The sequence below is a fragment of the Canis aureus genome, chromosome 5 (genome assembly GCF_053574225.1).
Source record: "Canis aureus isolate CA01 chromosome 5, VMU_Caureus_v.1.0, whole genome shotgun sequence".
Taxonomy (NCBI): Eukaryota; Metazoa; Chordata; class Mammalia; order Carnivora; family Canidae; genus Canis; species Canis aureus.
The window spans coordinates 43,419,746-43,438,204 of NC_135615.1; the positions used below are offsets into that span (position 1 = coordinate 43,419,746).

Sequence of the window (18,459 nt, forward strand, 5' to 3'; positions counted from 1 at the left end):
TCACAAGTGATCTGGGAAACAAGCACTAAGAAATGTAGCACAGGTGCTAATCCTAGGAGCATCTTAAGTAAATCCATCTATTAAGATTTTATTTATTTATTCATGAAAGACAGAGGGAGAGAGAGAGAGAGAGAGAGAGAGAGAGAGAAAGAGAGAGGCAGAGACACAGGCAGAGGGAGAAGCAGGCTCCACGCCGGGAGCTCGATGCAGGACTCAATCACAGAATCCTGGGATCATGCCCTGAGCCAAAGGCAGATGCTCAACCACTGAGCCACCCAGAAGTCCCTGTTTTGCTAATTTTAAACAAGAAATACTTTTGTTCTTTCAAAGTCTTGAGATAAAAGTTGTTCACCCACTTTGGATACCATCCATGTTATCCTATTCTTTTCGTATTTTTTATGGGGGGAGGGGCAAAGGATCAGGGAGAGACACAGAATGTCAAGCCAACTTTCTGCTGAGCACAGAGCCTGATGTGGGGCTCAGTCTCACAACCTCAAGATCATGACCTGAGCTGAAACCAAGAGCTGGACCCTTAACCAATTGAGCCACCCAGGTGCCAACATTATTCTTTCTAATTCAATTACCTTGGAACAAAATATTGAAGTAATCAGAGCAAAAATTTAGAGCAGTTCCTGAAATTTTCTAACAAGATTTCATAAAAGCTGTCACCATTAGTTGGTATTGTATCAGTGTTGCCTGATGGGAATCTTTAAGTTCCTTCTATTCCCACCACATTTAGTTTTCTTTTCAGTCATTCTTTTATTTGCTATGTGTGTACATGTCTATAATCTCCTTAACATGAGTTCCTTATAAGATAGAAACTATCTCTTTTCCTCTTATATTCCATGAGAGAAACCCAGACCATCTATTACATAAAACATTTTTAATAAAGGGGTACCTGTCTTAAAGACAGAGGCAAAAATGTTAAAAGACCAACATCTCCAGAAAGAATGAGGACTTGGAATTCATCGTCATTGGTTCTAAGCAATTTATTATTTCTATATTTTGCAGTCATTCTGATTAAGGTTTGGCTAGTTTTGGGTATGCTTATGTGGCAAAATGCACAAGAGATATTTAAGTATCTTTTCCTTTTTTTTAAAATAAAGGGCTTGAGAACAGTCTAGTTTTTTCTTCTATATTGTTTTTTCCTTCTGTTTACTAAAAAGAATTAATGAAAATCAGGACTACATTCCACAGAAAAGATCTGCAGGACTTTGAGATTTATGATACTACAGTCAAATGTCTATTTGTCTATATTCTTTGTTCTCCTTAGCAGGTAACATATTTGAATATTCAGCTATTAAAGTGGATATATTTTTTTCCTTGATATGAGAATTTTAATGACCAAAATACTAACAACCCTTTTACTATGAAGGAGGGTGACACAACACCCTTTAATGACATCTATCAAAGAAAACAGGAAAAGTGCCTGAGATCAGCTACTTAACAACTAGTAAGTCACAACTCTTATGTGGGACAGGTTCCATTTGGATCCCAAGAGCAAAGGTGACATGAGTAATGTCATCACTCACTCTAGTTGAACAACATCTTACCCTTCCTCCAGGTCCATTTTCACAGCCCAACTCGTCACATACTCTTGTGGCTAAACTCACTGCTGAGATTCTTCGGGGCTGGGTGCAGACAATGTTACACTTACTTGTTCCCCACTCATTTAGAAGCAAATCTTCCAATAGGAAATGAGGTACTTGAGTACTTTTGCCACTCCCTGTTTCACCTGCTACAACCACTACCCGGTGCCTTTTAAGAGTTTCAACAATCGAATTCCTATGTTTGAACACAGGTAACTGTTGCCTTTCCTTTAGAAGTCTCTGGTATTTTGGTGTGCTTTGCAACTTTCTAAACAGGTTTCTAACAGGTTCTAAATCTTCTGCTTTTTCTGATTCCAAGGACAGTGCAGAAAAATCTTCATCAGAAACTAAATTTTCCCAAGATTCCTCAGGATCTTCAGAGTTTTCTCTCTTATTTTCAGAATGCTGTTGCTGCTGTTGCTGCTGCTGTTTCAATTTGTTCAGAAGTTTGGCAATAAAGAGATCACGTGGTTTATTGGTTTCCATTTTATTTAATTCTTCCTTTTTCTTTTCTGCATCACTCCACTCTAGCCAAACATCTCGGTAAGTGGGAGGAAGTAACTGATGTACTGACTATAACAGAAAAAAAGCAGCAGTATGTTATTTTTACTAACTACTGGATACCAAAATTCAATAGGCTAGAACTTAGTCTTCCTTTTAAAATGTAATTTGTCTCTTAAACTAGTAAGTCATTACTCCAATATAAGATGCACATGCTTATTATATGCAAATTTATAAACAGCCTATCATATTCAGGCTTCTAGACTTACCAGCTCTGTGATCTTGGGCAAATAACCTCTCTGTCTCAGTTTCTACATTTGTAAAATGGGGGCTAGTATCTCCTTTATAGATATACTCTGAAGTACACTTTCAGTTAATGCATGAAAAGTACTCATTCCTGGAACACAGGTAACTACTAAATACATTTTTATTATTTACTCCTGCAGTGGTGCTATGTAAATATGAAGATGATCCATAAAGCATTTCTGAGAGAAAGCTCCCTCTGAGATGCAGGTATTTAAGATTATTAGTCAAAGTATTTAAAATGAACTACAGTGGAGTCAATCTGAGTTATTCTAATTCTGTGGTATAAAATTATTTCTACAACAGTTTTCTCAATTAAGCTTAGCTTATGATACCTTTTTAGCAAAATAAGGGAAATAAAGGCATTAAGAACTTTTACTGCCAGAAACTGGAAAAGAACCTTGCTTAGAGTTCCACTTCAACAAGGTCTAAAATTTCCAGTGGTTCCAATTTCCCATGAAAAAAGATACACACGTTTATTGTAAAAAAAAATGTTGACAATTCAACAATCCAAGAAAATAAGAGCTTCCTTTAGTAATACTTTAATTTTTCCTTAACCTGAGAGCTTACAACCAATATAACCTAAACTGAAAACTGCATTTTCAAAGCAGAGAGAAAATGTAACATTAAAGAGAGATAACATTTAGACATTAAACTGTTTAGAAATTCTCCTTACTTCAACCAATCTCGTACTACTTCTCTTAACCTATAAAATAGCATAGCTTGCAAAAGTGAACCACTGAAACGGTTCAGAGCCTCTGCCCTAAGGACAGAAAAACTGAGCTATGTTTAGGGGCGAGAGAAGTCAAAATTATAAATAAGCAGAAATGAGGATTAATCTGAAGAAGCAGTAAGTAAAAACTGGCACCAAGGGCCATAATTAAAAACTACATTCCATATGCCCATCCAGTTTTTTTTTTTTTAAGATTTTATTTATTTATTCATGAGACACACACAGAGAGAGAGAGGCAGAGACACAGGCAGAGGGAGAAGCAGGCTCCATGCAGGGAGCCTGATGCAAAACTCGATCCCGGGACTCCAGGATGATGCCCTGGGCTGAAGGCAGGGTTAAACTGCTGAGCCACCCAGGGATCCCCTGCCCATCCAGTTTTATGTTGGCTACATATAGTCCACAAATGATTTTTGAAACACCTCAGTCTAAAAAGTCTCACCTGCCCTTTCACTAAACGATAAAGAGCTAGAGTTGCTCCCAAGTGCTGAGCTTGCATGCCATCTTCTGTTAAGATTGTAGGGCACACTACCAGTACATCGTCTTCAGACTTGATTACCCTTACCCTGCAAAGAAGCCAAAGAATTTTTAAAATGAAATTAATGAAGTAAAACAAGTCAGAATTCCATTAACATTGAACCTAAGTTTATCTAATTATTTAAATATAATATTTCCACGGAAGACACTGAACCTAGATAATTAATGATCAGCACTATCACCCAGAAATGTGGAATGAGCAAGCTTCCTGAATGTCTACTTAACGCAGAAGAAACAAAGAGATTTTTCTAAGAGTTCATTCACAGTTAGAAAAACATACCTACATTTCCAGTATCTACCTACTGGAACTTTTTCAAAGGAAGGATTTGGACTCTTGGGAAGATTCTTCCTGACCCAATCGATCAGAAATTGTTTAGGAGACTTTCCAGTCCAGCTTCGAGCTGTATAGTCAAAATTTCTTACATCATGAGGTTCTTTCTTTTTCTCTAAAATGACAGACAAAGATTGATGCTTTAAAAATTATCACGCAATAATGTAGAATCTCTTTTGAGTGATGAAAGTCCTCTCATTTTGGGGAAAAGACTTTTAGAAGAGAACAAGTGAAAAAAGGAGAAAAACTTGCTCTTCTACAAGTGGTGTAAAGAAATCCCCTGATTGGATAGAACCACGGAAAATCTGAATTGTTAAACATAAAGTATCCCGAGTAACTTCTTGGGATAGTATGATATGATACTATAGTATGATAGTATCTATGATACTATCCATGTGATGAATTATTTAGGGTACTCTGAACTACCTACCACATAGGAAGGGTAATCTTGGAAAAAAATAAAAATCAGACGTAATTTCTCTGCTTAACAGCTGCCACCACCACAACCACCTTCATTGGCTTCATATTACATCTAAAATAAACTCCAAATTCTCTATGGTCCATCTCTGCCTATCTGCTACCACTCTACCACCATGCTCACTATACTACATCCACAGCTAACTGTGGGAGGGAGGAAAGACAGCTACCTCCCCTACTGCTCTGAGCCTGCCTGGCCTAATACAGTAGCCAACAGCCACAGGACAAACCTGAATTAACTACAATTAAACTTTCAGTTTCTCAGTTGCATTATTCACATTTTAAGCAACCAGTACTCGTATCTAGCTAGTAGCTGCCATATTAGCTAACTCAGATACAGAATATTTGTCAGAGTGTTCTGTTGAATTGTCTGCTCTAGATCTTTTCCACATTATTATTATTTTTAAAGATTTTATTTATTTATTCATGAGAGACACAGAGAGAGAGAGACAGACAGAGATATAGGCAGAGGGATAAGCAGGCTCTATGGATGGAGCCCGATGTGGGACTCGATCCCGGGTCTCCAGGATCACATCCTGGGCTGAAGGTGGCGCTAAACCGCTGAGCCATCCGGACTGCCCTCTTTTCCACCTTAGACTGCCAATGTACCATCTCCCTCCTTAGAAGGCCCTTTTATTTTTATTTTTTACTTTTATTTATTTATTCATGAGAAACAGAGAGAGAGAGGCAGAGACAGGCAGAGGGAGAAGCAGGCTCCACGCAGGGAGCCCGACGTGGGACTCCAGGATCATGCCCTGAGCCGAAGGCAGGAGCTTAACCACTGAGCCACCCAGGTGTCCCTAGAAGGCCCTTCCCATCAACATGTCACTGGACTGACACCTAATCATCTGTTGTATCTCAGAGCAAGTCATTAGCCCCCTTATCTCTATCATTAGAAGTCAGTTGTCTTGCTTTGATAGCACACATCACAATTTATAATTAAATACATATGTATATTTGAAGCTTACCTCCCCTATAAGACCATATGCTTGAAGGGGGCCAGGACTAGGTTAATTTGTTAATAACTGTACACAAAGCAATTGACATTATGAACAAAGATTCAATAAATATTTATGAAACAATGTATAATCAAAAAGATTGAAGGGACTCCTGGATAGCTCAGTGATTGAGCGTCTTTCGCTCAGGGTGTGATCCCAGGACCCTGCATCAGGCTCTCCTAGAGGAGCCTGTTTCTCCCTCTACCTATGTCTCTGCCTCTCTGTGTGTCTCTTGTGAATAAATAAATAAAATCTTATAAAAAAACCTGACAATTTAGTATAGGACTTGACTATATTACAAATAAATATAAACTATATCAATAATTTACTTAGCACAAATAAGTGCAAGATTACACACATGGTGGCACGGCAGGACTCATGGTGGCTTAAAAGAGGTACTTTTTTTTTTTTTTTTTTTAAGATTTTGTTTATTTATTTATGAGAGACACACACAGAGAGAGAGGCAGAGACACAGGCAGAGGGAGAAGCAGGCTCCATGCAGGGAACCTGATGTGGGACTCGATCCTGGGACTCCAGGATCACGCCCCGGACCCAAGGCAGGCGCTAAACCGCTGAGCCACCCAGGGATCCCCAGAAGTGCTGTTTTGGGTTGAGCCTTGAAGCAAGGGAAAGGTCGGCCAAGTAGGGAGTTAAAAGGATGAGCAAAATCACAAAATAACACATGGCTGTAGTACACAGATGGGTGAATATGGCAGAAAGGCAGATTGTGGCAGAATGCAGTCTTCAATACGATGATAAAGGGCTTGGATCAAGGGTTTTTAACAGGGAACTCACATTCAGATGTGTGTTACAGAAAGAATTCTGGCAGGAATTTGGAGGATGGACTGGAAAGAGATGAGGCTGAAGCAAGATACTGTTAAATTATAAAATGCTATAAAAGTTATCATAATTATTATTTTTCCAAGAAAGTATGTGGAAGCCTAACTTTACTGCCAGCTTATACAGTTTGCTAGAATGCAAAGTAACATCATTTCTCAATTTTATTTTCATTGACATTTTATTACTTACACCATGAAACACTTTCCCTTCATTTTACCTTTCTCTTCCTCAGTAGCAGCTACAGATTTTTCAAATAAGTTAAAGTTCAAAGCCTTTTCCTCTTCTGTGGCTACAGGAGGCTTTTTCCTTTCATTCTGTTGATGTGAAATCTTTATGGCTGGATTGAATACTGGATGGTCTTCTAAAGTTTCCATTTCTACCAAGAAAAAAGATCATGCTTTGTTGTATTTGTTTTTTTATGAGTTTACTTTGCAAAGATGTTTTTTAAAAAAGACAGTATTCCTTCTTTTTCCTTGTAACCAGGTACTCAACACTTCCTACTTAAAATTTGTGCTAGAAGTCGGAGGCAATTTATTTTCACATCACACATTTTAAAGAAATTATTTAACAGAAGTAGAAGGTCTGAAAAAACATCCTTATTAGTAACTAATACTCATGGAATTATATCCACCTGTCCTTCTTGAAGGAGGATGGTATTTTATGATATACATCAGACACTGACAAACTACGGCCTGCCAGTCAAATCTAGCCCCACTACCTGTTTCTTAAGCTAAGAATGATTTTTATATTTTTAACCAGTTGAAAAAAAATAAATATATGATGACATGTGAAAATTATATGAAATTTCCATTTCAGAATCCATAAAGTTTTATGAAACCACAGCCATTCACTTATGTATTGTTCATGGCTACTTTTATGCTGTGACAGCAGAGTTCAGTAACTGTGAGAGAGTCTATATGGCCTGTACAATCTACAATATTTATTTGGCTTGTTACAGAAAGTCTCCCAATCCCATGTATAAACTGTTAGACAAACTAAAAAGAGGCAATCTCCATGCTAGGAAAGCAAAAACGAAAAGACATTTACACATCTAAGAATTTGGAAGTGTTTACCTCTTTGAAATTTCCTTATTTTTTCTTGAGCCTCTTTTTGGCCTTGCTTGTTTTTTTCTAGTTTAAAGGTAGCTGCTTGCTCCTTTGCATCCAGAAGTTTTGCTGCAAGATGCAAGTATCTTTCATTCTGTTCCAAATAAGATGATACAGAAATTTAAAAAAGAACAAAATGAGTTAATCAACTGTCAATGTATTACATCAAAACCTATAATCTTTTGGGGTGCATGGGTGGCTCAGTGGTTAAGTGTCTGTCTTCAGCTCAGGTCGTGATCCCAAGGTCCTGGGATCAAGTCCCGCATTGGACACCCCATAGAACCTGCTTCTCCCTCTGCCTATGTCTCTGCCTCTCTCTCTGTGTCTCTCATGAATAAATACAATCTTAAGAAAAAAACAAAACACCTGTGATCTTTTGATCTTATTCTTTGTTTTTTCTTTTTTTTTTTTTTTTAAAGACTTTATCTATTTATTCATGAGAGACACAGAGAGAGACAGAGACACAGGCAGAGGGAGAAGCAGGCTCTCTGTGAGGAGCCCGATACAGGACTCAATCACCGATCCTGAGATCACGCCGAGAGCCAAAGGCAGATGCCAAACGCTGAGCCACCCAGGTATCCCTGATCTCATTCTTTGATCCAGCACATCTACTTATAGAAATTTTTCTCAGAGAAATAATACAAAGGTGCAAATTTGCAGGTACATATAAACAATACTGCAGTACTGCCTGAAGAAGAAAAACTGCAAACCAAGTGTGTACCACATCTACAGAAAAAATTAATTGGCTACTAGAAAAAAAATGAGAGAGTAAAAGAATGAGCGTGATCCATATGGAGAACTTCTGTGACATGTTAAATAAAATTTAAAAACTACAGAATAAAAAGTAAATGTGAGTTCATTTCTGTAAAAGGAAAATATCTTATTTTTATGCATTTTATAAATACATGTTTTTAAAGGACTGTATCGGTAATAAGATAATAATACTCATTTGAAAGTTATCTTCCGATAATCTCTTTCTTGTAGAAGAGTCAGGGACATTAAAAAAAAAAAAAGGCCTCTGGGGAAAAGGGAAGTAGTAAAACTTAAGAATCTGACTCTGCTGAGCAAACACAGTTTTTTTTTTTTTTAATTTTTATTTATTTATGATAGTCACACACAGAGAGAGAGAGAGGCAGAGACACAGGCAGAGGGAGAAGCAGGCTCCATGCACCGGGAGCCCGACATGGGATTCGATCCCGGGTCTCCAGGATCGCGCCCCAGGCCAAAGGCAGGCGACAAACCGCTGCACCACCCAGGGATCCCAAACAGACACAGTTTTAAGTTAAACTCAAATTTCTGCTTTTTTCCTTAGATTGATAAGGGACAGGTGAGATGCATCAATGTATGGGGTGGAGAAGATAAGGGCATAATGCTGCTATGAAACAGAACTATAAAGATGAAGGAACAAGAGATAAACTAAGTCTGCACATGCAGCTGAATTCTGGGACCACTCTATGTAGAACACATACAATACAGTGTTACCAGGTAGAAGGGTTAGCTCTCTTCTCTTCGTCACCCAAATGACACTCATTCTTTCAGCAGTCCTACCTCTGCCACTGATAACACCATTGCTCCACCAGCAAATCTGTTTTTGGTTTTGTTAAGCTTTGTATTAGGTAAATCAACAGTTTCTCTGGATTCTTGCTTTAAAGGTTTCTGTTCTTTTCCAATTCAGAGTCTTATTATTTTACACCTGAGGAAGTGCAACAGCTACCAAAACGGCTTCCCTATCCTTTCCAAATCACCTAGAACGCTATTCAATGTTCCAAACCACCTTTACTAAACACTACTAAATCTGACCTACAATATCAAATTCTCCTTATAATTCACCTGCCCCCATGCTTCGGGGATTCTTCATAAGAGGAAAAATCAAATTCATTTTTTAGGCATCAAAATCTTTTGGTGTCAGCTAAACTCACCTGTTTACTCCTACCTGGCAGTACTCATCTACGTTTTATGCTCTGTATAGACTCATTAACTGTCTAACACCCAAAGGCCCCTTACACAATTCCACTTCTGTACCCTGTTCATACTGTCTCACCCATCTGGACCATCTTCCTTTTCCTGCCCATGTGCACTCCCCATCCACCCTTCAAGTTCCACCCTCGGCTTTGCAGGCTTAAGCAAATGCTCCAATCAGAAGAGACCTTGTTTGAACCTCAACATAGACTTGTACTGTCCTAAATTCTTTTTGTTTGTATTAGCTTAATACAGGCACATAGTTAAAAAAAAGCTTATAGGATATAGAAGAGTCTAAAAAAAGAGGTCTCCCTCCCTTTCTAGCACCCCAGTCCTAATCATTAATAATAGCTTCTTGCAAATCTTCCCAGATCTTTTCTGTGCATACGTAGGAATGCAAATAAATTACACAAGTGGGTTCTGCAACTTCCCTTTTTTCTTTCTAAATCAATTTTACTATGGTATAATTTACATACAATAAAATGCACCCATGTGAGTGTACAAGTAAATGAGTTTGACAAATGTATATATCTGTTTAATCACTATCATAACAAAGATATAAAACATCCTCATCATCCCCAAAAGTTTCCTTTCCTGCCTCTGGATTCAAGCAACCACTGATCTGCCTTTTTTGTCACTACTGAATGATTTTGCATGAATGACTTTTCTAGAATTTAATATAATAATTACACATGTACTCATTTGTGCCTGGCTTCCTTCATTCAAGTATGCTTTAGAGAGTTGCTTGCAGTGTTTGGCTATTAGGAATATAAGGCTGCTATGAAATTTTACATGCAGGTTTTTTTCCCGGACATGTTTTCTTTTTTCTTGAATAAATACGTAGGAATGAAACTGTTAGGTCATTTGTTAAGTGTATGTTTAACTTCATAAGAAAGTGCCAGTTTTCCAAAGTGGATGTACTATTTTACACTCCCAAAATCAATGTCTGAGTGTGCCTGTTGCTCCATGCCCTCCCAATACTTGGTATTACTCAACTCTTTAATCATAGCCATTTTGATGAATATAAAATAGTATCTCATTATAAGTTTTGTTTTCATTTCTCTGACGACTAATGATCTTGAAATTATTTTTACATGTTTACTGGCCATCCATGCATCTGTTTTCATAAAGTGTCTGTTGTCCTTTTAAAACATCTTTATAATTTCTAGACAGAACTCTTCTGTCAGACATAGATATTGTAATATTTTCTTCCTACAATGTTTCCATTTAACCTTACATTTTTAGTTTCTCTTATGATACCTAGGTTTTTTTCTTACCAGTCCACAGATATCCTCTGTAAAGAAATGTGCCTTTTATTATGCAAGGAATTTAGCATACTCCCTCCCTACAAATGATAATCATTTAAAAATATTTGATGATTACCTCTTTAAACACGGGAGGACTATAAGTAACAGCTACTGAGCAGTTATTCTGTGCCATTGCTATTTTGCTATTTATAAGTTTTATTTTGTTTTATCTTCATATCAACTCCTAGAGGTCTTTCTTTCTTTCTTTCTTTTTTTAGGTAGGTATTTCTTTAATTACAAAGGTGAAAACTAAGTCACAGAAAAGTTAAATATGTTGCCTATGACTATCCAGCTAGAAGCCTAATACAAATTTCTAACTCACAGGGTCAAATTTTTCCTCCTCTTCTAAACTTTTAGAATTCTCACTCTTTTCTTCTTCATTCTGCTGTTCAGCATACCGCAAGATCCATTCTTTCATATTTACTTCCAAATTTTTTTCTTCCTTTTTGGGCTGAAAGGAAAAACAAATAACTGAAAAAACCAAAGTTAGAAAAAGGTGTCAAACTATCATTAAGTGTCCTTGTTTTACTATTTTTTTCTTACACTCATAAACAGGAGACAAATAAGCTTCAATAATATTACATACTGTTCTACGAAGGACAAATGAATTCAACATTACTTTAAGAAGCCCAAACCTGCAAAATCCAAAAAATATGTTTATATAAAGAAGCAAAAAAAGAAAAGAATGGTTAAACAGTAGCGTTATGCCTTAAAAACAGTGGTTTTCTGGCAATTATGCTGTCCAGATTTTTGTTTTTGTTTTTAGGCTTTACCGAGGTATAACTGATATATTTAAAAAGTGTACATATTTATTTATTTATTTTGTCTTTTTAAAAAGATTTTTTACTTATTCATGAGAGACACAGAGAGAGAGAGAGAGGCAGAGACACATGCAGAGGGAGAAGCAGGCTCCATGCAGGGAGCCTGACATGGGACTCAATCCCAGGACTCCAGGATCACACAGAGCCTAAGGCAGATGCTCAACCACTAAGCCATCCAGGCGTCCCAAAATTGTACATATTTAATGTGCATATTAATATATCAATTATATACTAGTTTATCGTAACGTATATTTAAGCTTATCATTTTGATGAGTTTGGACATATGCATACACTCGTGATCACTACAATCAAGGCACTAAACTTATCCATCATCTCCAAACCCCTGTTCTTTTGTTCATGTGTGTTGGTGGGAGTGAAGAGTGGTGGCTGTAGTAAAAACACTTAACATGTCATCTATCCTCTGAATATATTTTACAGTGTACAAATTTTTTTTTAAAGATTTTATTTATTTATTCACGAGAGACACAGAGAGAGAGAGGCAGAGACATAGGCAGAGGGAGAAGCAGGCTCCATGCAGGAAGCCCGATGTGGGACTTGATCCCAAGAGCCTGAGTCCAAGGCAGATGCTCAACCACTGAGCCACCCAGGCATCCCTAAAGTGCACAATATTGTATTAACTATAGGCATTATGTTACACAGATCTCTAGAACTTATTCATCTTGTGTAAATGAAACTTTTAACAATTAGACATTTCCCCACTTCCCCCTCTCCTCCCTTCACAGTAAATACCATTCTATTCTCTTCTATGAATTTGACTATTTTGGATACGTCGCATAAGTGAAATCATGTAGTATCTTTCTATGACTGGCTTATTTCACTTAGCATAATGTTCTCCAGGTTTAACCACGTTCACAGAGGTTTTATGATACGCAGATTATTTAAGTGTAATGCCCTAGTGAAGTACACCTTCTAGTAGTCATGCCTTTCTGTAATCCCCTTCCACATGTATTTTGGAATTGGCCACGTGGAAAGAGGAATGCCTGGCTAGCCCCCTAGCTGAGGCACTAGTCCTATGAGTAAAGAAACCATTTTGGATATTCCAGCCTAAGAAGATAACTTATGGAATAGAAGGACTAACCAACTGAGCCCAGTCCAGACTACAGAATCTAAAGAAGTTAATTGCTGGTTTAAGCCACTATATATTTGGGTGTTTTGTTATGCAGCAAAACATTACTAAAATAGTGACAGAGAAGCCTGGCAAACCAATGAATTATTTTCAATAAGCAAAAATCTTTTTTTTTTTTTTCAGTAAGCAAAAATCTTATGGCAACCTAGTATTTCTACTCATGAACTGTTACATGTGCTTCATTCTGATTTCATACAACTTCAAATGTTTAATTTTTAAATTACCTTAATCTTAGTATCTTCTTGTTTTTTGGTTTTAGATTGCAATGGAGGGGAAACAGTGGCTGGTATTTGAGGAGACTGGAATTTTGGCCTACTTTTAGGTTGCTGTTCTTCAAATTCTTGACTGAATCCTTCAGGAAGTGCATCTTAAAAATCAGAATAAAAAACATGCATATGATACATAAAACAAGCATCTGCATTCATTAAACATACACATCAACCTTGCCTAGACAAACAGCACCTTACTTTCTTTCTTCCATCCCTCATCACCTAAGAATAGAAATCCTATGATGAACCTGGCTTTACTGTCAAAGTAGGAATGGGAACACTCATCAGATAGCTAGCCCACCTCTTTTTGGCCATTTATTTCACACTCAATGTGTTAGGCTTCTAAATTTTCATAAAACGATTTGAACCTTTCCCAACTCTTTGGTTGCCTGTCATTGTATATGGCAGGATCCTTACTCAGTCGTTTGCACTCCAGCTTCTTGCCAAAGATTACAACCCTCATTAAATCAAATTTATCCAAAGCCAGGTGGCCCAAATTTCTGAACCCAAACCAGCCAGATAAGTTATAGGCAGGCAAACTTTGAAAATTTGTTGTATTAATTGCCTTGTAAGATGATTACTGACAACTGAAAGTAAGCACAAAATATAATTTCTTCTTGCATGGACTACAACCTCTGAAAATACACTGTAAAGAATGAAAAAGGGTGAGAACATTTGCAAAATAAGTAATTATAACACAATGAAAACATTTTAAAACTTGATACAAATGTCACAAATGCTGAAATTATTTCAAAAGGGTTCTAGAAACTGTTAAGAATTTTATGACGATACTACTTACCATCTGAAAGATTTAAACAGAGCCAATCCAAGGCAGAATGGAGATCACCTCCTTGTAAGAGTGTGTTAGTCATGGCATCTTCAATGTCCTTAGTCTTAAATGAAAAAGCTTGTAAAGCCATGTATAAATCCTATGAAAGCGAAATGGAAAAAGGCATTCTATTTTCTCTTTTATTATTAATTTTATTCTCCCACTCATTTTAAACCAGAAACTCTGATACAAATTTTACTTTAAATCTTTTCCCCCCTTCTAGTTAGAAGAGTTAAATATGCTCACCAAATGGAGAATTTGACAACTATGGATAAATTAAAAAAGGACTTGGAGACATTGCTCATATTCTAACTACCCAAAGGTATTGTTTGCAATGTAGTATGTTTCCTTTCATTCATTTTTCTATGACTTTGTAAAAACAAATTTTACTTAATACTGTAACAAGCATCATCCCAAGTTATTAGAAACTCATCACTTTTAATAGTTACATAATATTCCATTGGGTAGACATATCATAGTCTAATTATACATTTTCCTATTTGTGACCACTTAGGATGTTTTCTCTTTTTATTGTAAGTAGTGCGCTTCAATGAACATGTTCATACATAAAGTAAAGCATCTTAATGTACTTTCTAAAGCATGATCTTTAGAGCTGGGCAGAACTGGATTCCAATTCAGACTCTGCTTACTCTGCTACTTGCTAACAATCTCCGGTTATAGGGTCCTAATCTTTCCACGCCCAAATTTCTTCATTTGAAAAATAAGACAAAGTACCTTCTGGTATTGACTATGTCAGATACGATGTAAGCAAAATTGCCGACTACAGAGTCTAATATAATTTGGGGAATGCAATTGAGTTTTCATATCACCATTTTAATGTGTACACTTGTATCCGGCACAATTCCTTCTCTATTCTTGCTGACAGAAATGATCTACACAAAATCTCAATGGAAATTGAAAAAAGTCATTTTATCTCACCACTTTATGTGTGGAGAGGTCTTAAAAATGCTCCACTAAAAATAAGATACTTAAAAAAAAAGTTTGCAAAATACCTGTAATTTTTTGGCAGTCAGTCTTCCAGAAATCACTCCCTTGTCATTATTTTGCTTTTTATGTTCATTTATCACTCCAATAATTCTTTGCTCTAGTTTGTGATTAATTACTACCTGTTGAAGCCAAAAAGGTCATATCAATTAGAATCTAAATTATTAAGCAATATTTAACAATTAATTAGAAAAAAATACAATTTTCTAGATCTCTACCAATGAATCCAAGAATTTCAGTGAAAATCAGGTAAATAATTATTGTAGTTTAGACTACCATTCATTAGACCATATCTGTACCATATATTTAAGAAAAAATGTGACATGGAAAAAAGCAACATGGCAAGAAAAAAATCCTCTTAAAACCCCTCTTAAACCTGTAGGTCTCAAGATATTGTCCTTGGATTGCTTTCGTAAAGACCAATTCTTAAGTTTGAGCCTAAGCAAGCTGAATCCTTGGGAATGGAGTCCAGAAATCTGTTTAATGTAAACCACCCCAAGCACACAGCTTGAAAAAAAAAAATGGATGCTACACTAAAAAAAAGAACTATGAAGTAAAAGTAAAAACTATATAAATAGTAATAATTAGGTCACACAAATTCTTTTGGCTTCCAGGGTTTGATTCCTGCTTTTCTATTAGCCATTTTGTCTTCCATATTTTTGTTCCGTATGTTCTTTCCATATTTTTAACCTAGAACACATAAACATCTACCAACAAAGATACCTTCTCTTTACATCTTTATTGAATGCCTACTATGAGCTATGCTCAAAAATATAATTCAGGAATTCAGTCTAGCAGAGGAACCTATATAAAAAGATAAACTACAAGCCAGTGCAGCAATTATTTAAAAAGATTCATGAAAATAATATGGAACCAGTAGGAAAATTGCTGAGTTATGAAGGACTTCCTAGAGGTTCCAGAAGAGACAAATGGAGAAGGGGGAAGTAGGTCTTTTAAAGCAGAGAGGCCACTGACAAAAGCCTGGAGTCATAAATCATGCGTGATTTGGAGGAACAATGAGATTTAAAGTAAAATTTGAAGTGGAGAAGAATAACGGAGAGGAAGCTGGAAATGTATACTAAATCAGGTCTGAAAGGATGCATACACTATCCTTAGACATTTGGATCTTATCCAGATCTTCCTTAATTTTTTATGATGTTCAACATATGTGTTATGATTTACTTCTATTTAGTACAGATCAGCAATTAATTTAACTATTACAAAAATTTTAAATACTTCATAATTCTTATGCTTAAGAATAAATCTTTTTTTTCCCCTTTTCAAAGAGAACATTTCTTGAAATGACTCAAAACTCAGTACTCACTTTCAAAATAGATTTATCCAGATTAGCAGGACTGCCAGAATCATTTGCAGAATTAAAACTATAAATTTTCGGACCTGTATGTAACAGACAATAAGTAGTCAAGGCAATTTGGTCATTAATAGCTATTACATTATTTTAATTTTCCTCTAAAAATTGCTAAACATTAAATATTTTATTTCAGCCCTTTTCCCCACTTCACCAAATAATCTACAAAGTAGCAATATGACCTCTAAGTTTTCAAAAACATTTTACCAATTAGCATCCTCTAAGTTAATCAGTTACTTCCAAAGAGCAAAGGCCTGTACATTTTTAAAATGAAATCTATCTTCATATTTTACAATCAGATGCTTTTCTGCCTGGCACTTGGCTGAAGTAAGACCTCTCAAAGGATATTAGAATCCTGGCGGAGAAGATGGTTGGCAGTTCCTATCATCTCCTACTGATAGTGTCCAAGGTTGCTGTATTAGTTCCCTAAGACAAATTACCACAATCTTGGTTGGCCAATTATAGTAGAAATCTCTCTCACAATTCTGGAGGCCAGAACTCCAAAGTCAAGTTGTCATACTCCCTGCAAGCTCTAGACAAGAATCCTTTCTCGCCTCTTCTTGATTCTGGTGATCCCGGGAGTTGCTTGCCTTGTCTGCCTGCCTCCTTTTTTACACATAGCCTTATCTCCTGTGTGTCTGTGTCCCAATATCCCTCTTTTCTCTGATACTAGTCATTGGATAATTTCATATCAAGATCCTTGACTAATTATATCTATAAAGACCTTATTTCCAAATAAGGTCACGTCCTGAGGTTCCAGGTACAAATGAACTTTGGGTGGGGAGGCAACATGACACTACTCAACCCACTACAGATGTTAATTCTATTCCAACCAAAAGAAATGCTATGCATATCACTAGCTCCCTACCAATGAACAACCAAGGAATAAATAGTATTTTCAAACCTTTGGTCTCATGATCCCCTCACTCTCTTAAAAATCAGTGACAAGGACAAACATTATATAGTCTCATTCATTTGGGGAATATAAATAATAGTGAAAGGGAATAAAGGGGAAAGGAGAAAAAATAAGCGGGAAATATCAGAAAGGGAGACAGAACTTGGAAGACTCCTAACTCTGGGAAACGAACTAGGGGTGGTGGAAGGGGAGGAGGGCGGGGGGTGGGGGTGACTGGATGGTGGGCACTTGACGGGATGAGCACTGGGTGTTATTCTGTATGTTGGCAAATTGAACACCAATAAAAAATAAATTTATTATTAGAAAAATAAAAAAAAAAATAAAAAAAAAATCAGTGACAAGGGCAGCCTGCATGGATAGAGTCCCAGGTCAGGCTCCCTGCATGGAGCCTGCTTCTCCCTCTCCTTGTGTCTCTGCCTCTCTCTCTTTCTCTCTCTCTCTCTCTCTGTGTCTCTCATGAATAAATAAAATCCTTAAAAAAAATTTTAAAAATTTCCAAATTGTTTAAAAAAAAAATCAGTGATGATCCCAAAATACTTTTTGTTCACGTGAATTATAACACTGATATAGACCATATTGTAAATAAAAAGGAAAAAAATTTAAATATTCATCAATTCATAAAAATGACAAACCCATGACAAGTTAATATAAACACTTTTTATGAAAAAAAAAAGGCACAGTATGGTTAATTTCCTTATCTTTTAGCATTAAACTTTAATCCTAGTAACCTTGCTCATATCAATAGTCATAAATTAGAGCACATTTTCAATAGTCCTTAGCCATTTCTGTGAGGTCTCATCAAATGCTGTAAACCTGTTCACAAATTTAGCATATTGGGGATCCCTGGGTGGCGCAGCGGTTTGGCGCCTGCCTTTGGCCCAGGGCGCGATCCTGGAGACCCGGGATCGAATCCCACGTCGGGCTTCCGGTGCATGGAGCCTGCTTCTCCCTCTGCCTGTGTCTCTGCCTCTCTCTCTCTCTCACTGTGTGCCTATCATAAATAAATAAAAAATTAAAAAAAATTAAAAAAAAACCAAATTTAGCATATTAATGAGAGTTTACAAGTCCCCAAATCATTAAAGGGATCCAATTATTACCGTTTTGGAAAAGGTACAGGTGTATGAGTTTTTTTAACCAAGACTACACTGAGAAGTTGTTCCAGGTTGATGTGTTATTGATAGAGGTGAAATAGTAAATTCTTTTATTTTTTGTTGTTGTTAGTAAAGACTGAAGTAAGTAAGAAGCTCTGAAGATTGCAGTAAGCTCTCATTTGTTTCCTCCAACCGATCTACCTAAGACATCCAGTCACATCATTTCCTTGAAGTCAGCTTAAACTGTGAACTTCCAGAGGGCAAATAAAAGAAAAGCTGAGTTCCCAGAAAATCAGGAGAATGTACATAAATACTGCTGCACATTGGGGGTCAA

General features: G+C 36.6%; 1 protein-coding gene and 1 long non-coding RNA gene across 4 annotated transcripts in view; one reads left to right on the plus strand and one right to left on the minus strand.

Annotated features, from left to right (window-relative positions):
* Positions 1-18,459, minus strand: part of DHX29 (DExH-box helicase 29) — a 48,132-nt gene that overhangs the window by 24,275 nt on the left and 5,398 nt on the right. For all 3 annotated transcript variants that reach the window (XR_013379737.1, XM_077897812.1, XM_077897811.1), the window contains exons 2-11: positions 16,074-16,147; positions 14,758-14,871; positions 13,715-13,844; positions 12,871-13,013; positions 11,001-11,129; positions 7,380-7,506; positions 6,524-6,682; positions 3,941-4,106; positions 3,566-3,689; positions 1,554-2,162 (exon numbers count right to left, since the gene is read on the minus strand). Coding sequence is in view for 2 of the 3 variants with exons in the window: in XM_077897812.1 (XP_077753938.1) it covers positions 1,554-2,162; positions 3,566-3,689; positions 3,941-4,106; positions 6,524-6,682; positions 7,380-7,506; positions 11,001-11,129; positions 12,871-13,013; positions 13,715-13,844; positions 14,758-14,871; positions 16,074-16,147 (1,775 nt within the window). In the remaining variant the exon portion in view is untranslated. The remainder of the gene's footprint in view (positions 1-1,553; positions 2,163-3,565; positions 3,690-3,940; positions 4,107-6,523; positions 6,683-7,379; positions 7,507-11,000; positions 11,130-12,870; positions 13,014-13,714; positions 13,845-14,757; positions 14,872-16,073; positions 16,148-18,459) is intronic.
* LOC144314093 (uncharacterized) lies at positions 2,536-8,256 on the plus strand. Its single transcript, XR_013379756.1, has 3 exons — positions 2,536-2,603; positions 7,832-7,987; positions 8,073-8,256. It is a non-coding gene; the product is annotated as an uncharacterized LOC144314093 (long non-coding RNA).